Genomic DNA, 20,088 nt, shown 5'->3' with positions numbered 1-20,088 from the left:
GAAGGATGCTCCTAGGTTTCTAGGTTTTATTACTGGATAGTAATGCCATTTACCACAGGGTGGGAGGGACAAATGGGCAGGATGGACTTTTGTTTGGGGTTTATTTAGTTTGCAGTGCCATTAAGATATCCAGGTGTTTTGAAAGGTTGAGTAGACAATTATATACATACAGGTGTGGAGCTCAATGGTAAGGGTTGGAAATACAAATTTAGCAATCATTAGCATATAGATCGTAATGAACGTCATGAGGGTTTCAGGCCCTGGAGCTGGTTACATTCCAGTGAGGGGGATGGATAATATGGAATAAGGAAGGTAATTTTAGAAAGTGGTTAAGTTCTATGAAGAAAATATACAGACCAAGAGCATGGAATAGCTTAGAGTGGGGATGTGGGTGGTGACAGCTACTTTTTGATAGGATATTCAGGAAAGAGCTCATATTTCATCAGAGACTACACAAAGATGCAAGGAAAAGAGCATCCAAGGCAATGGAAAAATAAATATAATGGCCTTGAGGTGAACACCAGCTTGGTGGGATTAAAAAAAGGAAAGCTAATAGGGCTAGTGTAAGACTGAGATCAGGAGTCAGAGGGAGTGACGAGTGCCTGTGGGATTTGTGTGTTTATAGATCATAGTATGGAATTTGGATTTTAATTGTAAGGAGAAACCAGTGGAGGGTAGTGACATGAACAAACAGAGAACAGTCTGGGGTGGGGCTAAGGGAAAGATGGTAGATTGCTAGGAAGTTACTGCAGTGGTCCAGGTGAGCGCATAGGATGCTTGGACCCACAAGTTGGTTGTGGTGGGTGTGAGAGATGTGGACCATTTGTAGATATATGTTCAGTACAGAATTGACTGGACTTCATGCTGGACTAAATCAGTGATGTGAAGCAGCTATGGTTTTGGACAGTTGGGTGAAATGTGGTGTCATTTACTGAGATGGGAAAAGATTGGGGAAGTAAATTTGACAAGGAATTAGATTTGACAAAGAAGAAGGGATTTGTCCATTAGACTTAAAGGTAGGTAGGCAATTAGTCAAGTAGATAGGAGATCAGAAAGGCCAGGGTTGGAGATATAATTTAGGCAGGATGGGGATGTGTTTTATTTAAAAACGTGGGGCTGATGGAACTCATCTAGGGGGAGCAATGTGACTAGAAAATGAAATTCAGGACTGAGCCCAGGGGCACTCCAAAATTGAGAGCTCAGTCAGAGGCAAAGGAGAGAAAGGCCAGTGAGGTGGATTTCACTGCCTAGGATTTCAGCATCAATAAAGGAGGGCCTGGATGGGAACACTGATGAAACCCAACATTTTAAGACCAGACAGAAGAGTATGAAGGGGACACAGGAAGTAAAGAAACATGTTAGAGCATAGTAGAAAATCCAGGAGTTGTGGTATCAAGAGGCAAATGGCCATGTCCACTGGACTAGAGAGGTTGTCAGTGACCTCAGAGATAGCTCTTCCAGGGGAATGACAGAGGCAGAAAACAGATGGGAAGAGACTCAGGAGGGGAGGAGAGAACATTTCTCCAGGGGAAAAATGGGACAGTAGCTGGTGAGGCAGGAATTAGAACGTGAGCCCAAAGGAGGGCTTTTACCATGGGATGGACTTGGGCATGTTGACTGGCAAGAACCCCAGCTGAACATGAGAAGAGGCAGTGGATAATGGAGAGCTAAAAGGACTCAAGGGGGCAGGAAGGCAAAGGATCCCAAGCACTGGAGGAACCAGCACTTGAAGGGGAAGCACCTCTCTCTGTTCATGGTTGGGAAGCAGGGACGTGGGTGAATTTTCTGGTTCCTGCAATATTCTCCATATATTAGTGGACACAGGACGCTTGCTGGGCATTGTCAAGGTCTCACTGCTGGTTGGTTACAGTACATTTATAGGAGCCCTTATTTGCCCTGTGAGGACTTTTTTCTGCCAACAATGCTGCTTTTGGGTGCTTGTGGAACACAGAAATAGGGTTTTTCCAAAGTGGGGATTTTGTCATGTAGGTGTCAAAAAACAGGAGGGGGCGGGTAAGGGAATTTATAGGTATTAGCAATCATGTTATTGAAATTATGGGCAATAAAATCTAAACTGGATTAGGAAGAAAGTGAGAAAAAGGAGAGGGCTGATAGATTGGAAGAAAGGAAATAGGTCAGCGTCCTGGAGTGGCTGATGAGGTCACAACACAGCCAAAGAGGTGTGGGAACCAGTTGGTTGGGAGGATAGGAAGTCAAGGTCAAGAATGCTGAAATTAGTGATCCTGGAGAGAAGCTATTTTGGGTGAGTATAGGAGTGGCTGGGGTGGACTGCAGGAATGTAGAGGTCTGCTGTTAGCATGGATTTTCCATGCTAAGAGGACGGCAGGGCACATGAGGGAGGAGGGCTGAGTAAGATGCTCAAGTCTGAACCACCACCTTTAATTCTGCAACACATGCCCCCTTAGACATTGATTCATTGTTGATAAAGCTCTTTGTAGTTTTTGCAATGATCTTTATTTCTTAAAAAAAAAAAAGCACTTACTTGTAACAGACTGGCCCTCAAGATGTTTTTGAAGAGTTCACCTCTTCTCATTTCTGATTTCCTGGTTCACTTATTTTATGATGTTAGAACTGGATGGCATGTGGCCTACCACTGTGTACAACAGGCCTGTTTTAAGACCATTTTCTCAGAAGCCCAGGTGTTTTGCAGCAGGGGCATTCTGGCATGGTAACTTCTGAATCCTATCTGGGTTCCTAGTATGGTTTCACCAGTGACTAAGACAAAGTTAAATTAAGTGAGTGAATGAATATAAATAGTGTGCTTGGAGCAGTGCCCAGCTTATAGTAAGCAATCAATCAATACTACCTATTATCAGAGAATTAAATTATTCTGAGCCGCAGTTTCCTTATGAAATTGGTTTGCTCTCTGTTCACACAGCATTCTGAGAATTAAGTCAAACACAATAATACCTGGGAGTTAGCATTAGTTTCCCTCACTTCCTCCCCTTTGCTATTCTGGAGGTGTTCCATAATCCCATGTCCCAACACGATAAGTAAGCCATCTGGATGGGGAAAACCTCGCCTTTAGGGGAAGGCTCTAATGCTCCTGGCAGCAGCACTCAAAGCGGGGTAGGGAGCGCCGAGGTGTTTTCTGGTCAGAGCTGGCTGCTTCAGCCCTAGGCAGGAGTCTTCTCTCTTCTTTCCTCTACCCTCTCTTGGGCTTTCATTCCAAATGCAAGTAAGGATTAAATGAGACAACAAAAGGCAGGACAAACCTGCACTGTGGCCGGCAGCGAGAGCAGGAAGCAGGAACCCACCACCAACCGGCCAACCCCAACAAAGAAAACATACCAAGGCAAGATAGACCAAGTTAAGGCCCAATTTAGATGCTGAATTTTGGATGGCTTTTAGGTGTGGAGCAGGGAGAGAAAGAAGAGTAGAAAAAATGTAAACATTCAACAAATGAGCAAATTAAATTGGCAGAATAAAACAGGAAACCTCAATAAATGCTTAGCAGCCAAACACATTTATTAGTCTTTTTTCTTTTTTGTTTTCCAGGAACCCAAAAATATTTTGTAGTTATAATGTAAGCAACTGAGTTGCACATAATACAATCATATCTTTCCAAAATAAAATAAAATAAAAAACTAAACAAAAACAAAAATAAGCCGTTTAAAAGCCCAAAAAACCCTTCAGAAAACTCTTATATATGCATTACATCATCTCTCAGTTTTAATGAAATGACGAAGACTTAATTCCTTATTACGCAACCTGTCGCAATCCAATAAAACACCACCCTTTAGTTTTTTTTGTTTTTGATTTTTTTTTTTTGAAATCCAGCATGAGAAATACAGTACCTGCTATGGCAAAAAATACACATAAAATGCAACTTTTCAGCTTATTTGTACATTAGTAGAGTTTAACATTTTATTGTTTGTTTTTTAAGTGAACCAGTGATTTTAAGTACCACTATACTAAAAAAGTAAAATAAAATATAGAAAAGGGGGGCCCAGCCTGCCATGCAAGTGCACCTCTAAAGTGCCTAGTTTCTGTGTCCATGTAAAACCAGTAATATGAGGAGCAATTTCAACATATGGGAGTTTGATTAAACCTCTATGTTTAAGGAAAAAAACAAAAAGACAATGCCATATCCTTCCTTTTCTCCCTTCAAACTTCCTTAAACCCCATCATACACTCTCTCTGCCCACCAGAAGAGGAAAGAAAGCCACCAACAATATCGTCAAAGCTATTTCAAGTATAAGAAAAACAAAACACTTCTGGGTAACCTGCGGGGCACCGATGTGCGCAGCTTCGGTCACGCTGGCAGGTTGTTTCTGCTGACAGTGTATCAGACGAGAGGACTTCTCCTGTACCTTCCTGTTACGTTTGTGTGCAAAGCTGGAAAGCTGCCTTTGAAAACTCTAGCCTCTTTCTGAAGCCCTTCTCTGCACCTTCTGTTCAGAGGCGGCAAGAGGGGAAGTGGAGGGAGGAGAGCGGAGGAAGGGAGCACAATGTCATGAGACTGAAATGGGACTTCTCCCTCTCTCCTCTGCACCCCCAGACTCCTCGCTTCTCTGGTTCACCATCAGTGACCTAACTCTCACTGCAGAGGTTCCATGATTCAGTTTCCTGATTTGGTAGGATGTATTTTACTCTGTAAACATAGCCCCCTAGGATTATGGAACCCAAAGCAGCATTTATATCTCCATCTAAATGGAGAAAGACAAAATAGTCCAGAAATCTCTCCTCAGGTTGCTTGTCTGTTTTTGGTTAATCAAAATGGGTGGGGGTGGGGTGGGGTGGGCACAGAATTTGAAGCTGTAAGCAAATAGTGGATAGTTAGAAGCCAGCACAGCTGAGTTCTTGTGTCTGCTTTTTCCCCGCCTCCCAGAAGGGTATCTTTTTTTAAACCTGTTAAAAATGTTCCTGCACCTTAAGTCATACTGAGGTTAAGGCCAAGGGTGCAGAATCCTTGTGCACGTGTCTCTGTGAGCACATTCGAGGTGCATGCACCATTTTTGATGTCTTCTGTGAGATCACTGGACACACTTTGGTCACAGGTGTGTGTGCAAAGGGTGGTGGTGGGGGAGTGAGTGCCCCAGGAAAGAAGTGCAGAGGTTAGCAAAGCCCTTTGGGAGGATTGTAGAGGGATGAGCATGGGAAGGACTTTTGAGGGTTCAGAGGAAGGAGACTGATAGAAAAGAGGTCTCCAAACAAACAGAAGGAAAGCCCAAAGGGCCGAAATCAGGTGGGTGGTGAATATGCGTGCATTTATAATCAAGGTTCTTCCTGTCAAAGGAAGTCGTCACTATACAAGTCAAAAGTAAAAAGGGTTCTTGACGGATACAGGGTTTCTTTTTAAAATGGGGGAAGGGGCTGTTTGTGAAGAAGCTGCTCAAAATGATCCATTCTGACCCTGCTGTGTAAATGGCCAAATCTAAGAGAGCAGCAGCTGACAGATCCCTACAAGCAGCATTTGTTAAACTTATGTCCCTCTACCTAATGTCAGCCAAGCCTCACGAAGGGGGGAACAACTGAGGGTGCACATGCCTTTTAGGGCGGTTGTTTGCACATCTCAGATGAGTTTCTTTGTAAGTAACAGATCAATACATTTCCAGAGTATCACAAAGTGACAAGGCTATAAATTCTAGGGACTAATTCCCTTTGTGAACTACAGAATGCTACTCACTTACTGTGCGTACGTGTGTGAATCAAGAAAGGTTGAGGGCTCAGGGTCTCCTGTGGAAAACATTCTGGAACCCTGGAGGGGATGGATCTTCCGGAAGAGAGAAATTCTGACACTCCCCACCCTGGAGCTAGAAGGCTGGAAGAGATGGTATCTATTATAACAGGCTTCAGACACTGGCCTGCAGTCGCTGTGAATGGGAGGCAATGGAGAGAACACCAGCCCACAAATGCAAGTCCATGCCCTGACCTGTTCTGCTTTCTCCTCTTCAACATGAAAGAGTAAGATCTGAAACTTCTGACGACTTAAAAAAGAGAAAAGTATCATATTTTAGGGTTACTTTCACAGCAAAAAAAATTATAGAAGTTATCCTGCTATTTACATGTTCATATTTTCAAAAGGATAATCCACTATTGTCAGAAACGGAGAGGGGAGTCAAGGTCTACACTGTAAGGGAAATGTACCTCGAGGTATTGTTTTGTGTTAGACAGTTGAAACGCCAGGATTTTACTTTTTTTGTTTGTTTTGTTTTTTTGTCTGAAGGCAATCTAACAGATTGGAACCCTGATAAGATCGTGCCCATGCACCGTTGCCCGGGCACAAGGAGACTGGTCAAGTCTGTGACTCATTACAGTACTGTGGACAAGAGCTGCTGCATGGAAACACTGAACATGGGCAGAACAATCTCTTGTGTACGATACTGTGTGTTGCTAATAATGCCTAGACCAGAGCAATGCAGGTGCCACGATTCACCACAGGCAAGATCCACAAAGGAATTCTGTTAGGACAAAGAGAAGGCTGTTGGCTTGTCCGTGTCAAACACCTCCCTGCTCGCTAGCTATACATGGCTGGATGCCAGGGAAGCAGAGGTCATGTTTGGCTGAGGGGCAGTGGATGGGGAAGAGAATCCTTTTGCCTGCCAAGCAACAATCCCCTTCCCCAGGCTTAGAGCAAGACAGTTTCCTTATAATTAAGTTCTCTCAAAAACGATTAAGAAGGAAGAACAAAAAAAAGGAGCGAGGAGGAGGTTTTCGAAGTTGACATTAAGGTGAACTTGAAGGTCAGCACGAGTGAGGCATGGTTTCCTGAGCTTGAAGGGGTTCTGAATTCAGGAAAGGATGAGTACTTTTTCCAGAGAACACTGGAGCCTGTGGGGCCCCACTGTTGCACTGGGTTAACACTGCACGGCTAGGACGGAGAATCCTGTACCACACTGGTTTCGCGGGGCCACCAGGCCTGCCAGCGTCCGCGGGGGGACCCAGAGGTCTCTGCACCTCGCTGTGCTGTGCCGACCTTACCGCTTCATGCTCCCACTCCCCTGCCCCGTCAGGACATGGGATGCCATGGACACAGAAACCACAGAAGATGCAAAGCTACTCCCTTCCCCTTTCTGCCCTCTCTGCCCCCCTTTTGCAGAATGCATAGTTACAATTCACGGCACAAAATAAAGAAGCAATGATGACCACGTATGGGACTTTTTTTTTGAAAAAAGAAAAAAATCCAACAACCTCTTCTTAAATTCAGTATCAAAATTCACATTTGCATAATAATACATTTCAAGGCCATTCGAGAGGAATGAGAGTGAAGCACAGAGAGCTGCAGCATCTCTCCTCCCTTTGTCTTCCTGAAGGAAGCTGAAGGAAGCTGAAGGAATCTTGCGGGAGGGATCGGTTTCCTCTTTGGGGAGTTCTGAGGAATTATGGAAATGGCCCTTAGCATTCACTTGATATTTCTTTAGAAGATTGGGAGTGGGGAGAAGAGGTGGAATTGTTTAAAACAAGTAAAAACAAATGAAAAGACATTGCAGGTTTCTATGTTTTAGCTATAATAGTTCGGAAGAAATAAAACATGATTTCAGATTTTTCTTTCTCAAACACTTCAATCTTATTCTTTCAAAAGCCTTTTCCTTGTGTGTAATACCCTGTTCACATAAACAGCAACACAAAATGACTTCCATTTGGGAAAATAATTGCCTTCTCAGGACAGACTCAGGGTGGAAATGCGCCGCCCGCTCCGCGTGCAGAAGCTGGGAAGCGCCTTCTTGACATGCATGAATGTCACGAACATCACCGTATTTCAGTTCTCCAGTGCTCACAGAGAAACAAAAAGACAACCAGACGTGCACACACACATATACACGGAGAAAACCAGGCAATGTAGATAGGTAAATTCAACCTTCACTCTTGGACTAACCTAGGTCTCTGTCACCTGTGCACCATCACCTCGCTGCCCCCTCTTCCAAGTCCCAGAGCCTCTTCCACACAACTCTACACTGTGCAACATTGATGCTAATGAAAACTCACCAGCTGCCCCTGGAGATGGCCAGGAGAAACGCTGACTTCCCTAAAGACTAGGCTGACCGTCTTTCTGTTTCATCCTAATGGACAGCTTCTTCCTAAAACAGACGGTCTCTGTACTCACAAAGGCACATTCAGAAATACTACACTTAAGTAATTAATTCCTTAGACAAAATTAAAAAGGGGGGATGGGGTGGTGTTTTAAACACATTTATTCTAGCTTATCCCACAATTTCTGGCAAGAAGTGTATGCTAAATGTATCACTTAGTGAGAAAGGATACTACCTTTAAAAGGTATGTAACTTCTTAAACGGTTCCAAAGGTTTTTGCCTTGGTCTCACATAAATACCCCCCCTTTTCACTTTTGGCGAACACATGTAGGATACCTATCTTCCTCTCCATAAAGCTCTGCTGTAAGGCTAGTCCTGCAGTAAGGCCGCTCTATCTCACCTCGGTCACATCTTACAACCCAGCCCTCAGAGAACTGTGCACGCCTTTCAGTAGCCCAAGGAGAAGGGCTGCCAACTTCAGTAAGTGGCCGGAGAAAGCACGGGAGGGGAAGGGAAGGAAAAGCAGTTCACTTCGCAGCTCTGCCGCAACACCGGAAGATACCCTCGCCACTTGTCTTTGCTGCTCACCATTAGTTATAAAATACACAATCCCAACTTCTTAATATTGCCCCCAAATGGGTCAATTACAATTGGGATTTTATTTCCAAAGCAATGATTTATTAGGGAAACACTTTCTTTTTAAAATGAAAAACATTTCTCGCTTCTATCTGACCTTTCCCTTCCATGATGAAAACAAGAGCTGGCAAAATGAAGAACCAACGACTGAGTCTTGCAGAGACCCTTTGATCAGGGTAGTACCATTTTTCCTGGCGTGCAGGTTCTCGTTGATAATAACTTCAGGTGTACAGCTAACTGACAAGGGAACCATTTAAATTCTGTGAGGCCAACACTGGCAGTTTCGGTCACTTTTGCTATTTTTGGTGGTGGTAGCGGGTTACTACAAGAGATTGACAATTTAAAAACCACTCAAATGTTAGAACACTTGGTAATTACTCCGGACCTAGTCTGAGTGACCGCCTGAAGGACAGCATGGATGCCCAGCTGATGGGGAGTAACAGTTTCCTGACCAGTGCTCCCTTCACCATCCTATAGGTGCTCAGGGCCTCTTTTCTTTGGCGGTGTGGGTGGGGAGGAGGCATTCTGGGTGGGCTAGGGAGGGCCAATCTTCAATTTTTAAGTTATTACGATGTTCATAGATTTTGACGTTGATAATTATTTCAAATTTAAAGAATGGGATGCCAGCACCTCCTCTGTCAAACTTAAGGTCAAGAAAACACCACCACTGTTGATAAACGGGGACCACTTCTGAAAATACACATACCTTTGGCACTGGTCATAAACCTACAGACCACACCACAGGGTGCACTCTGTTTTTAATAGCTGAGGATGTCCTTGACAACATTATATATATTTGCCTGTATCTAGACTGTGTGGACACCCTGTACTTGTGTAAGAAAAGCAGAGGGGGTGTGGCATGGGGTGCAGCAGAGGAGAAGGGCAAGGACACCCTATTTTCTGAATGATGCTGAGGTCAAAGGTTGACAATTCACTGTATACACACAGGCTAGACTATGTTCCTCTGCACACTGCATGTAGCCTGGTTGTTATACACTCACAGGAGGAAAAACAACAAATAAGGTTTCTTTTTGCAATAGCACTAAGAAGTGTAGTTAATGCAGAGACATGAAGTGTGACGAAACTTGGCAAAAACACTGGAGAAGAAAAAGGTTGATTTTTATTTTAACAAGGTATAAATGTATCTCGACTCCTAGCTAACGACCTTATAGATAATTAAAACAAAAGAAAAAACCCAAACCCAAAACAATAACCTACAAAGTGTCAAATGTTGAATCTGAACTCTGAGGAAGGGGGAGAGGGGACCTTTTCCACATAAAGACTCAATTGTTCCCTAACCTTCAAGATGGCTGTTCCAGCCAAGTCTGCGGAAAACATCCTGTGTACACTGCAAAAGCAAACAGGCTCGGCTGAAGCATTCTGCTCAGCACACAGACATCTTCATTCTGTTTAAGAGTCAAGATGCCAGAATATAAAAAAATAAAAAGTACACAGCATCCGAGGTCGATATGGAATCTGGCTGTTAACTCTACAAAAACTGCCCCCTCTCCCCAAAGTGGTGAAAGTGAGAGTGAGTATTTGTAACAAGTTAACAGCCTGTGAAATTTTAGTTTCTGCTAGATGTATTAGTAAAAGCTCTTCCAAATTCTTAGGCAGGAATTTCTTTTCCTTTCTTTTTTTGTTGCATATCTTATACACCACATTCAACCCACAGGAACTTGGAAGAACCAACTGCTAATTTTTGCTACATTCATGTCAGAAGAGGTGGGAAAGTTCCTAGAACAGGAGCTATAGTAATATAAAATCAAACCGCTATAAATACAACAAATTGAATGGCAGTCAATGGATAATGTTAATTTACTGGGGGACACCGATGAGATAATTCGTCTGGAGCTTGAGCTTACAGCACTGCTAGTTAACCTCTGTGAATGTTGTAAATGAAGACTGTCAAGGGCTAGGGACTGAGGGATCAGAGATGCCACATCCACTTTTTCACAGTGTGTTGGAGATATGAACTTTGCTTTTTTAAAAAAACACCTAAAATTAGGTCATGGCACTGGATCTCAACTGCCAGCAGAGGTCCCCAGTCTGATGGAAGACATCCCTCCCTTTCCCTACTAGTGCTGCTTTTGTTTTGGCTACTCATGTGGTAGACAGAAACCAAGTTTGTGATGTATGAGAGATGGACACCTCTAGCCGCTAGTAATCAAGTGTTTAAAGAAATAAGGGGAAACTAGGAAAAACTGGAAAGCTCAAATTTACATGATCAAAATGTTTATAAAGTCAATCTGTGTAAAGAGAGGTGACCAGCAAGCCTCTGTACACATGCCAGAGTGTGGTGGAAGAGACAACGCTCCCACCAAATTCTCTAAGTGTTTTGAAGCCACATAATCTCTCAGCAGACATGGCTTTTGCCAAAGAATACCAGGGAAGGAAGTTTTTCTCTCCCATTACATCTCACTATATCCTGTTCTTAGGTCACTGCCAACCAATAAAGCAGAGCTTCCAGAAAGTTGACAAAGGAAAAAAAGAAAAGAAAGAACAAGGGCAGGGAAAGGGAGGAGAGGAAGGACAAGAATAGAAAAACACAAACCCCTTTCTATTGGCCCGACACAGAGAGACTTTCCAGATCACTCTAGCTGTCACACTGACACACCTGGAGAAGTCAACGCACAGTAAGGGAGGGCACCAACACAAGGAAGGATCTTGGCATTCCACATTTTCGAGACATAAAAGCATATTTAACTTCCTTGATTTCTGCTTATTTATTTTAAATTTAGCCCACTGCCTTTGGGGCCTGTCCAGAACCACTCCAATTTCCTTAATAGGCAAGTGTCTTAATGTCTGTGGAGTGACTGGACGACATGCACACACACACACGTGTTCCCCCTGCTTAGGACGCCTGGGTGTATGTACGAAGGCACTAACGCGGTTTTAGAGAAATTGCAGGCAGCAACCCCACCCACTCCCTTTACCTGTCGAGCGGGAGTTTCTTTCCCACTGGGAAGCTTAGATGTTTAAAAGAAGCTGCGGTCATGCTAGGGAATTCTGACCCTGGGCCCCAGGAGGGAATACAAAAGGAGAATTTGACATTACCCAAACTGAAAGGAAACACTCCGCATCTCCGGCTGAGGGGTGGGGATAATTAAGCAGCAGATCTTCAAAATAGCAATTAAAATGAGCACAACAGTAGCTGGGAGCGAAAAAAGTAAAATCACTTGTTCCTTATTAGATATTCTATTATTTTTGCCTCCTGTCATAACAAACGGAGGCAAGACAGTTTGTCTTCATTAACAGAACAGTCCATAGATACTTTTCCTCTAGTAATGCCTATATTTAAAATTTGTTCCAAAAATTATTAACCTATATTTCCTAACTCTTTACATAGATTCTCAGCAATCCAACAGTACTATTTTACAGAGTAGAGTTACTTTCTTTTTAAGCTGTTGTTTCTTTCTTTCTTCCTTTCTTTTGTTGGTAGGGCTGGGGGACAGGGAGAAGGGTTACTTTAAAAAAAAATGAGTAGGGGAGACTTCAGTCCGGTCTTAAATGGAAAGGAACAACGTATGGAATTTCCATTTATATACACCAAACGCTCTCCCATTAAATTACGCTTCCAAATAAATATGCAATAGAGCTCTGATGAAGCTCAGTCCTTCTCCCGTATTTTTAAAGATAATGAATTTACCTGTTGCTGCTAAATTGATCATTTTTAAAAAATATGTCTACATGTTTTAAAATGTGTGATTCCCCAGTATGACAATAACATTTGGAGACTTTTCTTTTTACATTTTCTTAAGTAAAAATTGTTTAAACTTTTTGAAGTTTCAGGAACTTGTAAAAGTTTATTAACAGGAAAGAAAGAGCTGTCTATCTAGGATAAGATACGGTTAAATAAACCATCTTCAAAAACTGGCTTCCTACCCTAGAATTCCTGAGAATGCTTGCAAATTTTAAAGCAGGAAAATAAATGTTAAAAACGAAAACAAAAAACACTGTTAAATGCTCCCAGAGTTAGTCTTCATCTAAAATATATATTTATATGTATATATATATATATATATACGCACTTTTTGGTCTTTTTTAAGTTTTTAATTTTTTTCCCTTTAAGCTTATGATGGAAGAACATTTTAGCTTCTCATGCTAATTTTACATATTTCAAATCCCTCAGTATGTCTTGTAAACAAGAGGGGCTTCTAGCACCCGGCTTTCACCGTAGTATCGTAAGGAACTCAACTAACCCATAGTGCAGGTCAAGGAACCAACAGGCTGGAAGGGTGGAGGGTGGGGCAGGACACGGCAGGAAACCAGAGCGGCAGGGTCACCACTGGCTCTTGGGAGCCTTGGGACATGCTCCTAACCTAGGGAAACTAAGAGTTAGCCTTCTGTAGGTGTCTGAACATAGCTGCTCTTCACCTGAAGGTCACCACGACAGGGTTTTGCTCCACAGAGAGAGCAGTCAGTGGGGCTGGGAGGAGACACTGTGTATGTGGGCAGAGGTGGAAGGGGCATGGTGGTGATGAAAACTGGAGAGCAGGAGGAGGGCACAGTTAGTTTTCTACAAGGCATCCAATGGGACCAAACCAATGCTGGAAACTCAAGTTTGACCACCTACCCACGAAGGGGTCATAAAGACTTGTAAGAGCGAATGCTCACTTGAATTACGCACGTCAATGTCTTTTGAGGCTAGGCTTATAATCAACAGGGTAAGCCGAGAGGACTACAGAATTCCCATTCTTTGTCTCACAAAACCACTTAAATGAGTTTTTGCCTTTACTATACATACCCACCCACCCACCTACACAAAGACACAAGCTGAAAGTCAAATACATTAGGCATTGTTATACCCTTCACTGAAGATGCTAAAGAAGAAAAATCCTTTGTCCTCACTAGCAGCAAGTTCCGGAGGACAGTAGAGGTCTGCTCCCACCAAGGGCTGGAATGGGCAGGTATTTGCTGGTACAGAATGTCGGCACTTTATGTTAAACAGTATAATGCAGGTTGGGATGTCCACACAAGTGCTAGCACGTTACCGGCATATGACCCTCCCCCCCATCTGCTTTGTATAAAGGGTACCCCTTCAGGGCTGCTATAGCTCTCTTCACAAAACGCAGTTTGATACATTTTGATTCCAACATAAGTACATACATGTTGGTGGTAACTGTGGATTAAAAGTTGCCTCCTACTCGGCCCAGAGTACTACTACATTGATGCTTTAAAAAGTCTTTAAATACCGAAATAAAAAAAGCAACATTATAAGGGGAAAAAAAAAAAATAAGAGGTCAAAACCAAAAAAAGGTGCAATACTTAAAAGTCTTTGCTAAGTTATACCTGCCTAAGCAAAACCACATACACAGGAAATACACAACACAGAGAACAAAAGGAAACGCTTGAAGTACACACTGGTTTAAGAACATTCGTTAAGTAAACGTTTCTGTCAGTGATGGCCTGGTGCTGTAACACGCCACGGCCTGGCACAGGTAACGCTCAGCAAGAAAGGAGCAGAGAGGGAGAGCTGCGGATGCTTTCAGGAGGCTGCTCACAACTTACTTTTTTTCTGTTTTCACAAAATGAAAAAGAATAGAAATATTTAATTCAGCATTACCTGACTTTCTGATGAATTTCTCATACCTGATTAGACAAGAAAGGAGGGGAACACAGTTTTTCCGCTTTTGAGATGTCACATAATTAAAAACTATCTCGTCACCTGTTCCCATTCAAAGTAACGAAAAGGCCGCATAAAACTTAACAGATATTCAGATGTGCCTAGTGGCCACGCATTTTAAAAAACAGAAATAAACACACAGCTGCTCCAAGAGGTACCTCCTGCTCTCCTAAATTTTTGGACTTGGCAGTGCTCCACTCTACTGCTAGGTCAAAAGAAAAGCTAGAGAAAACTCACACTCAGGCTAATTTGCAGATGTAAAGGAGCTCCCTGCTTTCATTATTAAAAAGCACTCTGTTCATCTTAATGCAGCCCAAAGGAGTTGCTTTAGTATAAGCAGTGGCTCCCCGTGCTTGTGTGTTCTCAATTAAAAATAATAATAATAATAAAAGTAAAAAGTAGATGGCCGGCCAGCCAGCCTGCAGACTGTCAGCAACGCAGCTTTCTGAGAAACCAGGGTCAGGAAGGAGGAGGCAGAAGACACAGGCACACACACAGAGACAGAGAAAGATGCACGCGAATGCACAGGAACACGTGCACACACATACCAGAACGAGCATGCCTGGGCAGTTACATGTGCCAGAACACACTGGTATTTATCAACCAGCCAATCACAAATTTTTTCCTTTTTTTTTTTTTTTTTTTTTAGGTTTTTTTGTTTTTGTTTTTAAAGTGAGGCTCCGTCAAGTCTTCCCTCCCCCCACCCCAACAATTCTTTTGAATTCCCCTCCCTCCCAAACATGGTAGACCTAAGGACGGAAACACACCCAGTGCAAACAAAGTTAAAAAGCTATTTTTTCAGTATATATGTTTCTTAGCAACAACTTCCATATAACATGAAAAAAGTGAAAAACTAGAAACTAATTTTTTTAATTTTTTTGAGTTTAAATTTAAATGGTATGTGTACTTGCTTCACATTGTCTTTCTAGGTTGGCGTTCATGATTCAAGTATTTCAAGAGTGATATGTTCTCTTTTTGGATTCATATTCCAAACGAAAAAACTGAAGTTATAAGGGAGGCAACTATGTGCTCAGACAGTCTGTCAATGACCCACCTTTTTTTCTCTCTCCGTTTTCTTTTTTCCTTTTAAAAATGTATTTATTGCAAGTTGAAAAAAAAACGAAAAGGTCAAGTTAGTGCTGCTGCTGTTCCAAAAAAGGTCACGAGGTCAGAGTTGAAAGTTCTAAGTTCAGATTGAATCCGACCCTCCTCCTAGAAGGTCACCAGGTAGTAAAGGAGCAGGGCTGCCCATCCTATGGGGATCTTCCACAGTTGGGACTCCCCACAAGCTAGAAGAATAGTTTGGGGGCCCCCACAACGAAGCGCCAGCAAGATCGGCCCCACTGCTGCCGCCAGCACTGCTGCTCCACTGCCCGAGCCCTGTGGACCCACCGAAAAGATTCAGAGCAGGTCCAACGGGATCTGACTGGGTCTGGCTGGTCTCCAGCGACTGCCAACCAGCTGCAGGTGCACTCGGTGTTGCTGCAGGTGTAGGGGGCTGAGCTTGTGCCAGAAAGCGGCTAACTTCATCATCGGTAGCAAACTCAGCCAGGATGGTAGTGTTTCCCAATACACACCTGGAAAAAAGGGGGAGGGAGAGCTATGGGTTGAGGGAAACCTTAAAGCACACAAGGACTGAGTATTTCAGTCCTTCTTATACACAGTGCAGCCCTTTGACAAGAAGTGTCCACAGCCCCCAGATGCTTTTGAAAATGCAGAATCGCAGGATCAGAACCTGCATTTTAACCAGGTTGCCAGGTACTGATTTAAAGCATTAAGGTACCACAAAACCTCAGGATATCCAAAGACTACTCTAGGATACTCTAGATCGATAGCCCTTGGTATGTGAAATTTATATGTCAAGAATGATGTCACCTCTTTCCCCCCCAATGGGAGATAAAAGATCACACACAGCATCAAGGTGACCCAGCTTCAAACACCTGGAAATGCTGCTCTGTATCAGTGGCAGGCTCACTTGCTTGTTTTGTGTGCAGCTGCTTATTGTGGCATCTGTAGCCACAGGGAGTCAGTTCTTTCTTGTTCACCAGTTTGAGAGTGGCAGGGAAGGGGATGGTCAAAATCTGATCCAGTCCCACCTACTTCATGGAAAACCCCTGCCATCCACCAAGACCACAATATTTCACCATCACCCACAAAGAAGCCAAAGTAAGCAGTTAGATACGATTATGAAAAGAGACTATAATTATGGTTTCACATTTTCGTAGATATTGGCTTTGTTTTATGGTACTTAAAATTTATTCACTACTTCACAAATTCTTCACTTGTGGAATTTTGTTTATCGGCCTATCATATACACAGGACAATCCATGCTTAGGCAGGTAAAGATCAGCCACCTCAGTACCAAACAACTGCTTATGCAATCATGTCATTTTGGGCATGTCTCATGCATCTTTGTTTAATTAAGCAGGTGCCAGAATACTCATGTGTACATCTTCCTGTGTGTTTATCTCAGTGAGCATAGGATAGATACTCACATGTGCAGTGCAGTTTGGGCCTTGGCCGCCTCCTGTTTGGTGCTGTATCGGATCAGGGCGGTGCCCTGGGTTAGGTTCAGATGGAATGTCAGCAGTGGGCCATGCTGCATGCAGATGGTTCTCAAGGTTGACCCATCAATCTAAGGAGTAAGACATTCGTGAGGTAAAATCTGGGGGGGGGTGTGTGAAAGGAAGTCAAGTGACCTTTTTTACATATGAGAATGAGACGGGCTTCTGGTTTGTAAATAATAGTATCAGTACTAAGTAAGTCTGGGAGGGATGAATGAAGAACTCTAAGTAAGGAAAGAGTGCATTGAACACAGAGGTCTTAAAAGGAAATTTTAAGATATTCAAAGCACTGGGCTGAGATCTAATGTGACCATTTTGCAAATAAAAAAGTTTGCACAAATGCAGCTCAAAACAAAAATAAATGATTCAACCCATGGTCTATATTCTTTAAGAGGCAAACATGTGAACATGTGCTGATTTGTAGAGCTTTAAAAAGCAGAAATAAGATGCTACACAAATAAGAGTTTAAGAAAACATGCAACGTTCTCAGCATCATTACTAATGTAGTATTCTTCCACTTCCCCAGTTAACAATCTCACAAAGAGCTAGAGAGGAAGCCACAAACAAGAAAAGCACTGCTAACCATCTGATGATTTAGAGCAGGCATGGGGAACCTTTTTTCTGCCAAGGGCCATTTGGATATTTATAGCATCATTCAAGGGCCATACAAAATTATCAACTTAAAAATTAGCTATGAAAAAAGCTTCTAGATTTATTGAATTTCAAGTCCCGCCTGTGGCTGTGTTGGCAGGGTCAGACTAAATGATTTTAGGGGTGTACACGCTCAAAAGCTGATGTTCCCACCTGACTTAAGAGCACTGCTGGCTGCCCCAGCTCACAGACTACTCCCATGTCCTCTTACTCCTTTTGGCCATCTTAAGGTGAGACTGATTCTACCTGCTTCTCTGTCCTCTGCTGCCTGCTGCAAATGGGACCAAAAGTTATAGCTGCTTACCTTAGCCAGACTCTCACCACTAAGATGTCCAGTGATTGGGGATAACTGCCCTCCCTATGACTTAAATGAACAAATCTGTTTATTCACTCCGATTAATTTATTTGTATCAAGATCTCAACTATGTTTATTTAAGCTGCTCAGTCCAACATTTCAGTTCATTTCTTTGGAAGTGAACAGATTACTATTGGAAGAGCCTTCAAAAGTTGTGCTATTGGCGGCAGCAGTGGAAACATTCTGTGGTTTTACCATGGAAACCCTGCGGGATGAAACTGGCAGTTTCCCCACAGTTCTTTATAGAAAATGATTGGAGAAACAGCTCTTAGCAGTTTTTAAAGTGACAATTGTCTACAGAAGCATATCAGTGTAGGCCACTAGTGATTTTTCAGGACAGACGTCTTTTAAACAAATTTAGGTAATAAAAGGTAAATTTATCCAGGTCCCAAGGATTTGACCTTATAACCTTCTTTTAAGCTACAACTGAGATGAGTCTGCTGTTAGGCACTGTTAATCTTTAAAATTAATGAATCCTTTCTAATACAAACACAGCCAACCCCTATATTCTTTTTACATACACATATAGATGTACGTACTATTTTTCACATTATAAAACAGAAGTGAATAGCTGGTTGGCTTGCCCAGGCTCATTTCAATACAGTGTACCCCTTCTCTCATCCTAACCACACTATACCCACCACACAGTGTGACTGCTTTGAAATAATGAGAAAGATATAGTTTTGAGAATGGTTACAGAAAATATTCATGTTTCAGTCAACTGTTAGCTAAATAACCTGGGGCTTTTAGCTGAGTTATTAGTTACAGAGATTAAGAACCAATCCAGACTCCTTCTCATGTTAACTGTATTTAGGAAACTGCCATTCTAAACATGTACCATGAAATACAAGCCCTGGCTTTACTCCCCTCAAATGGGTTCACTGGGCAAATATATTTCCCCACAGAGGATCATCATAAATACATGTTAGCATATTAAAGGAACTAAAAAGTCTCATAGTGAAGAAACCTGCTTAATTTTATTTAACCAAGTATACAGTTCAAACATATTAGGCCAGACACCTACTAATATCCCATGAGAACCACTATGGAAAGTGCTAGCTTAGTAAAGTGTACAGGAACCCGTTTATGAATTAAATGCTAGACAAATCATTCTGTGTGTCAAAGGCAGGGAGGCATAACTGATCCCTTTTAACAAGGTGCTGTAAAGGTTGTGCTGGCAAGTCCAAATGAAAGTTATGGGCTCAGTTTCGATGGGTTCACATAACGCTGCTGCAAATATGTCAGTTACCAAGCGACCAGTGTGAAGAGAGGGAGCTTTGGTACAAATGAAGTCCCACTACAGTACAAACAACCCTGTGGGCATGTTCTGATGATGGAAATGAGTAATGCGATCTACAAAGAGGGTAACAGAGAGAAAATCAGAAGTACCCACCGGGTAGTTAAGCTATGAGATAGACACATTCCTTCTGCAGAGGTAGATGATTAATTATTAATGAAGCAGGAAAACAGTTAATATCGAGCCTCAAGTCTTTGATTACCAACATAAAAATAGGTAACGTTTTTTGCATGTGGTTAAAACACTTAAACAGCCATCTCCCACTTAAGTTCTAGATTCTCACAGGCAGATCTACATAGCAAGTTATCTCTGCTAAACAGAATTCACCAGGTAATAATGCCCCACTGTCACTATTTTATAAACTGCCCGTGTTAACATCACCATGAAGGCAGGCGTGAAGCTGAGTGGCCAACATCCCCCATTCAGCAGTAGGCTTTGAGCCTTGGGTGAGGAGACACACCCTTGCAGGCTGGACCCCTCTGCAGTGACAGGAAATACATGAGTTTTCGTGTCTTCCTACATCTGAGTTTCTCTCTCTTAACACAATTAAGTCCCATGTAGAAAATCAAAAGACAGCATGGTTACCTGTGGAGTGAGATTGTGAAGAACCAGCCAGTAACTAGGACGAACTGAACCACCATCACTCCAGGTAGAGGCTGTAAGCAACCAAAAAACAGATGAGAAAGAAGCATTAAAGGCATGAGTGAGAAACATTTTCATAGAGCCCACATGCTGCTTCTCTGCTTGTATAAATCATTCTCTTTTCCATCTCACTCTGACCTTTATCTTGTCACTGAGTAGCCAGCTCTCTTCTCTTAGACCCTGATCCCTATGCACTCTTATGTCTTCTCTACAAGACAACATTTTCCTCCTAGAGCTCTCACTTTGCTGTCACTTTTATTCCATCAGTACCTTGGGGGTTCTTGGGTCCCTTTGCCTTACCCTGACTGCAATTTTCCACTCAA

The 20,088-nt window shown here is 42.6% G+C and overlaps 1 protein-coding gene across 7 annotated transcripts in view; it reads right to left on the bottom strand.

The window, feature by feature from the left end:
- Nucleotides 1–14,925: 14,925 nt before the first annotated feature.
- TNRC6B (trinucleotide repeat containing adaptor 6B) overlaps nucleotides 14,926–20,088 on the bottom strand; it is a 198,939-nt gene continuing 193,776 nt past the window's right edge. For all 7 annotated transcript variants that reach the window (XM_081128606.1, XM_081128608.1, XM_081128609.1 and 4 more), the window contains 3 exons: nucleotides 19,709–19,779; nucleotides 16,752–16,891; nucleotides 14,926–15,833 (listed from right to left, as the gene is read on the bottom strand). In XM_081128606.1, the coding sequence (XP_080984732.1) occupies nucleotides 15,446–15,833; nucleotides 16,752–16,891; nucleotides 19,709–19,779 (599 nt within the window). In that variant the 3' untranslated portion in view covers nucleotides 14,926–15,445. The remainder of the gene's footprint in view (nucleotides 15,834–16,751; nucleotides 16,892–19,708; nucleotides 19,780–20,088) is intronic.

Source organism: Miniopterus schreibersii (assembly GCF_964146895.1).
Source record: "Miniopterus schreibersii genome assembly, chromosome: 2".
Lineage (NCBI taxonomy): Eukaryota > Metazoa > Chordata > Mammalia > Chiroptera > Miniopteridae > Miniopterus > Miniopterus schreibersii.
Note: the sequence above shows the minus strand (reverse complement) of the source record. Positions and strands in the feature narration are given on the sequence as shown.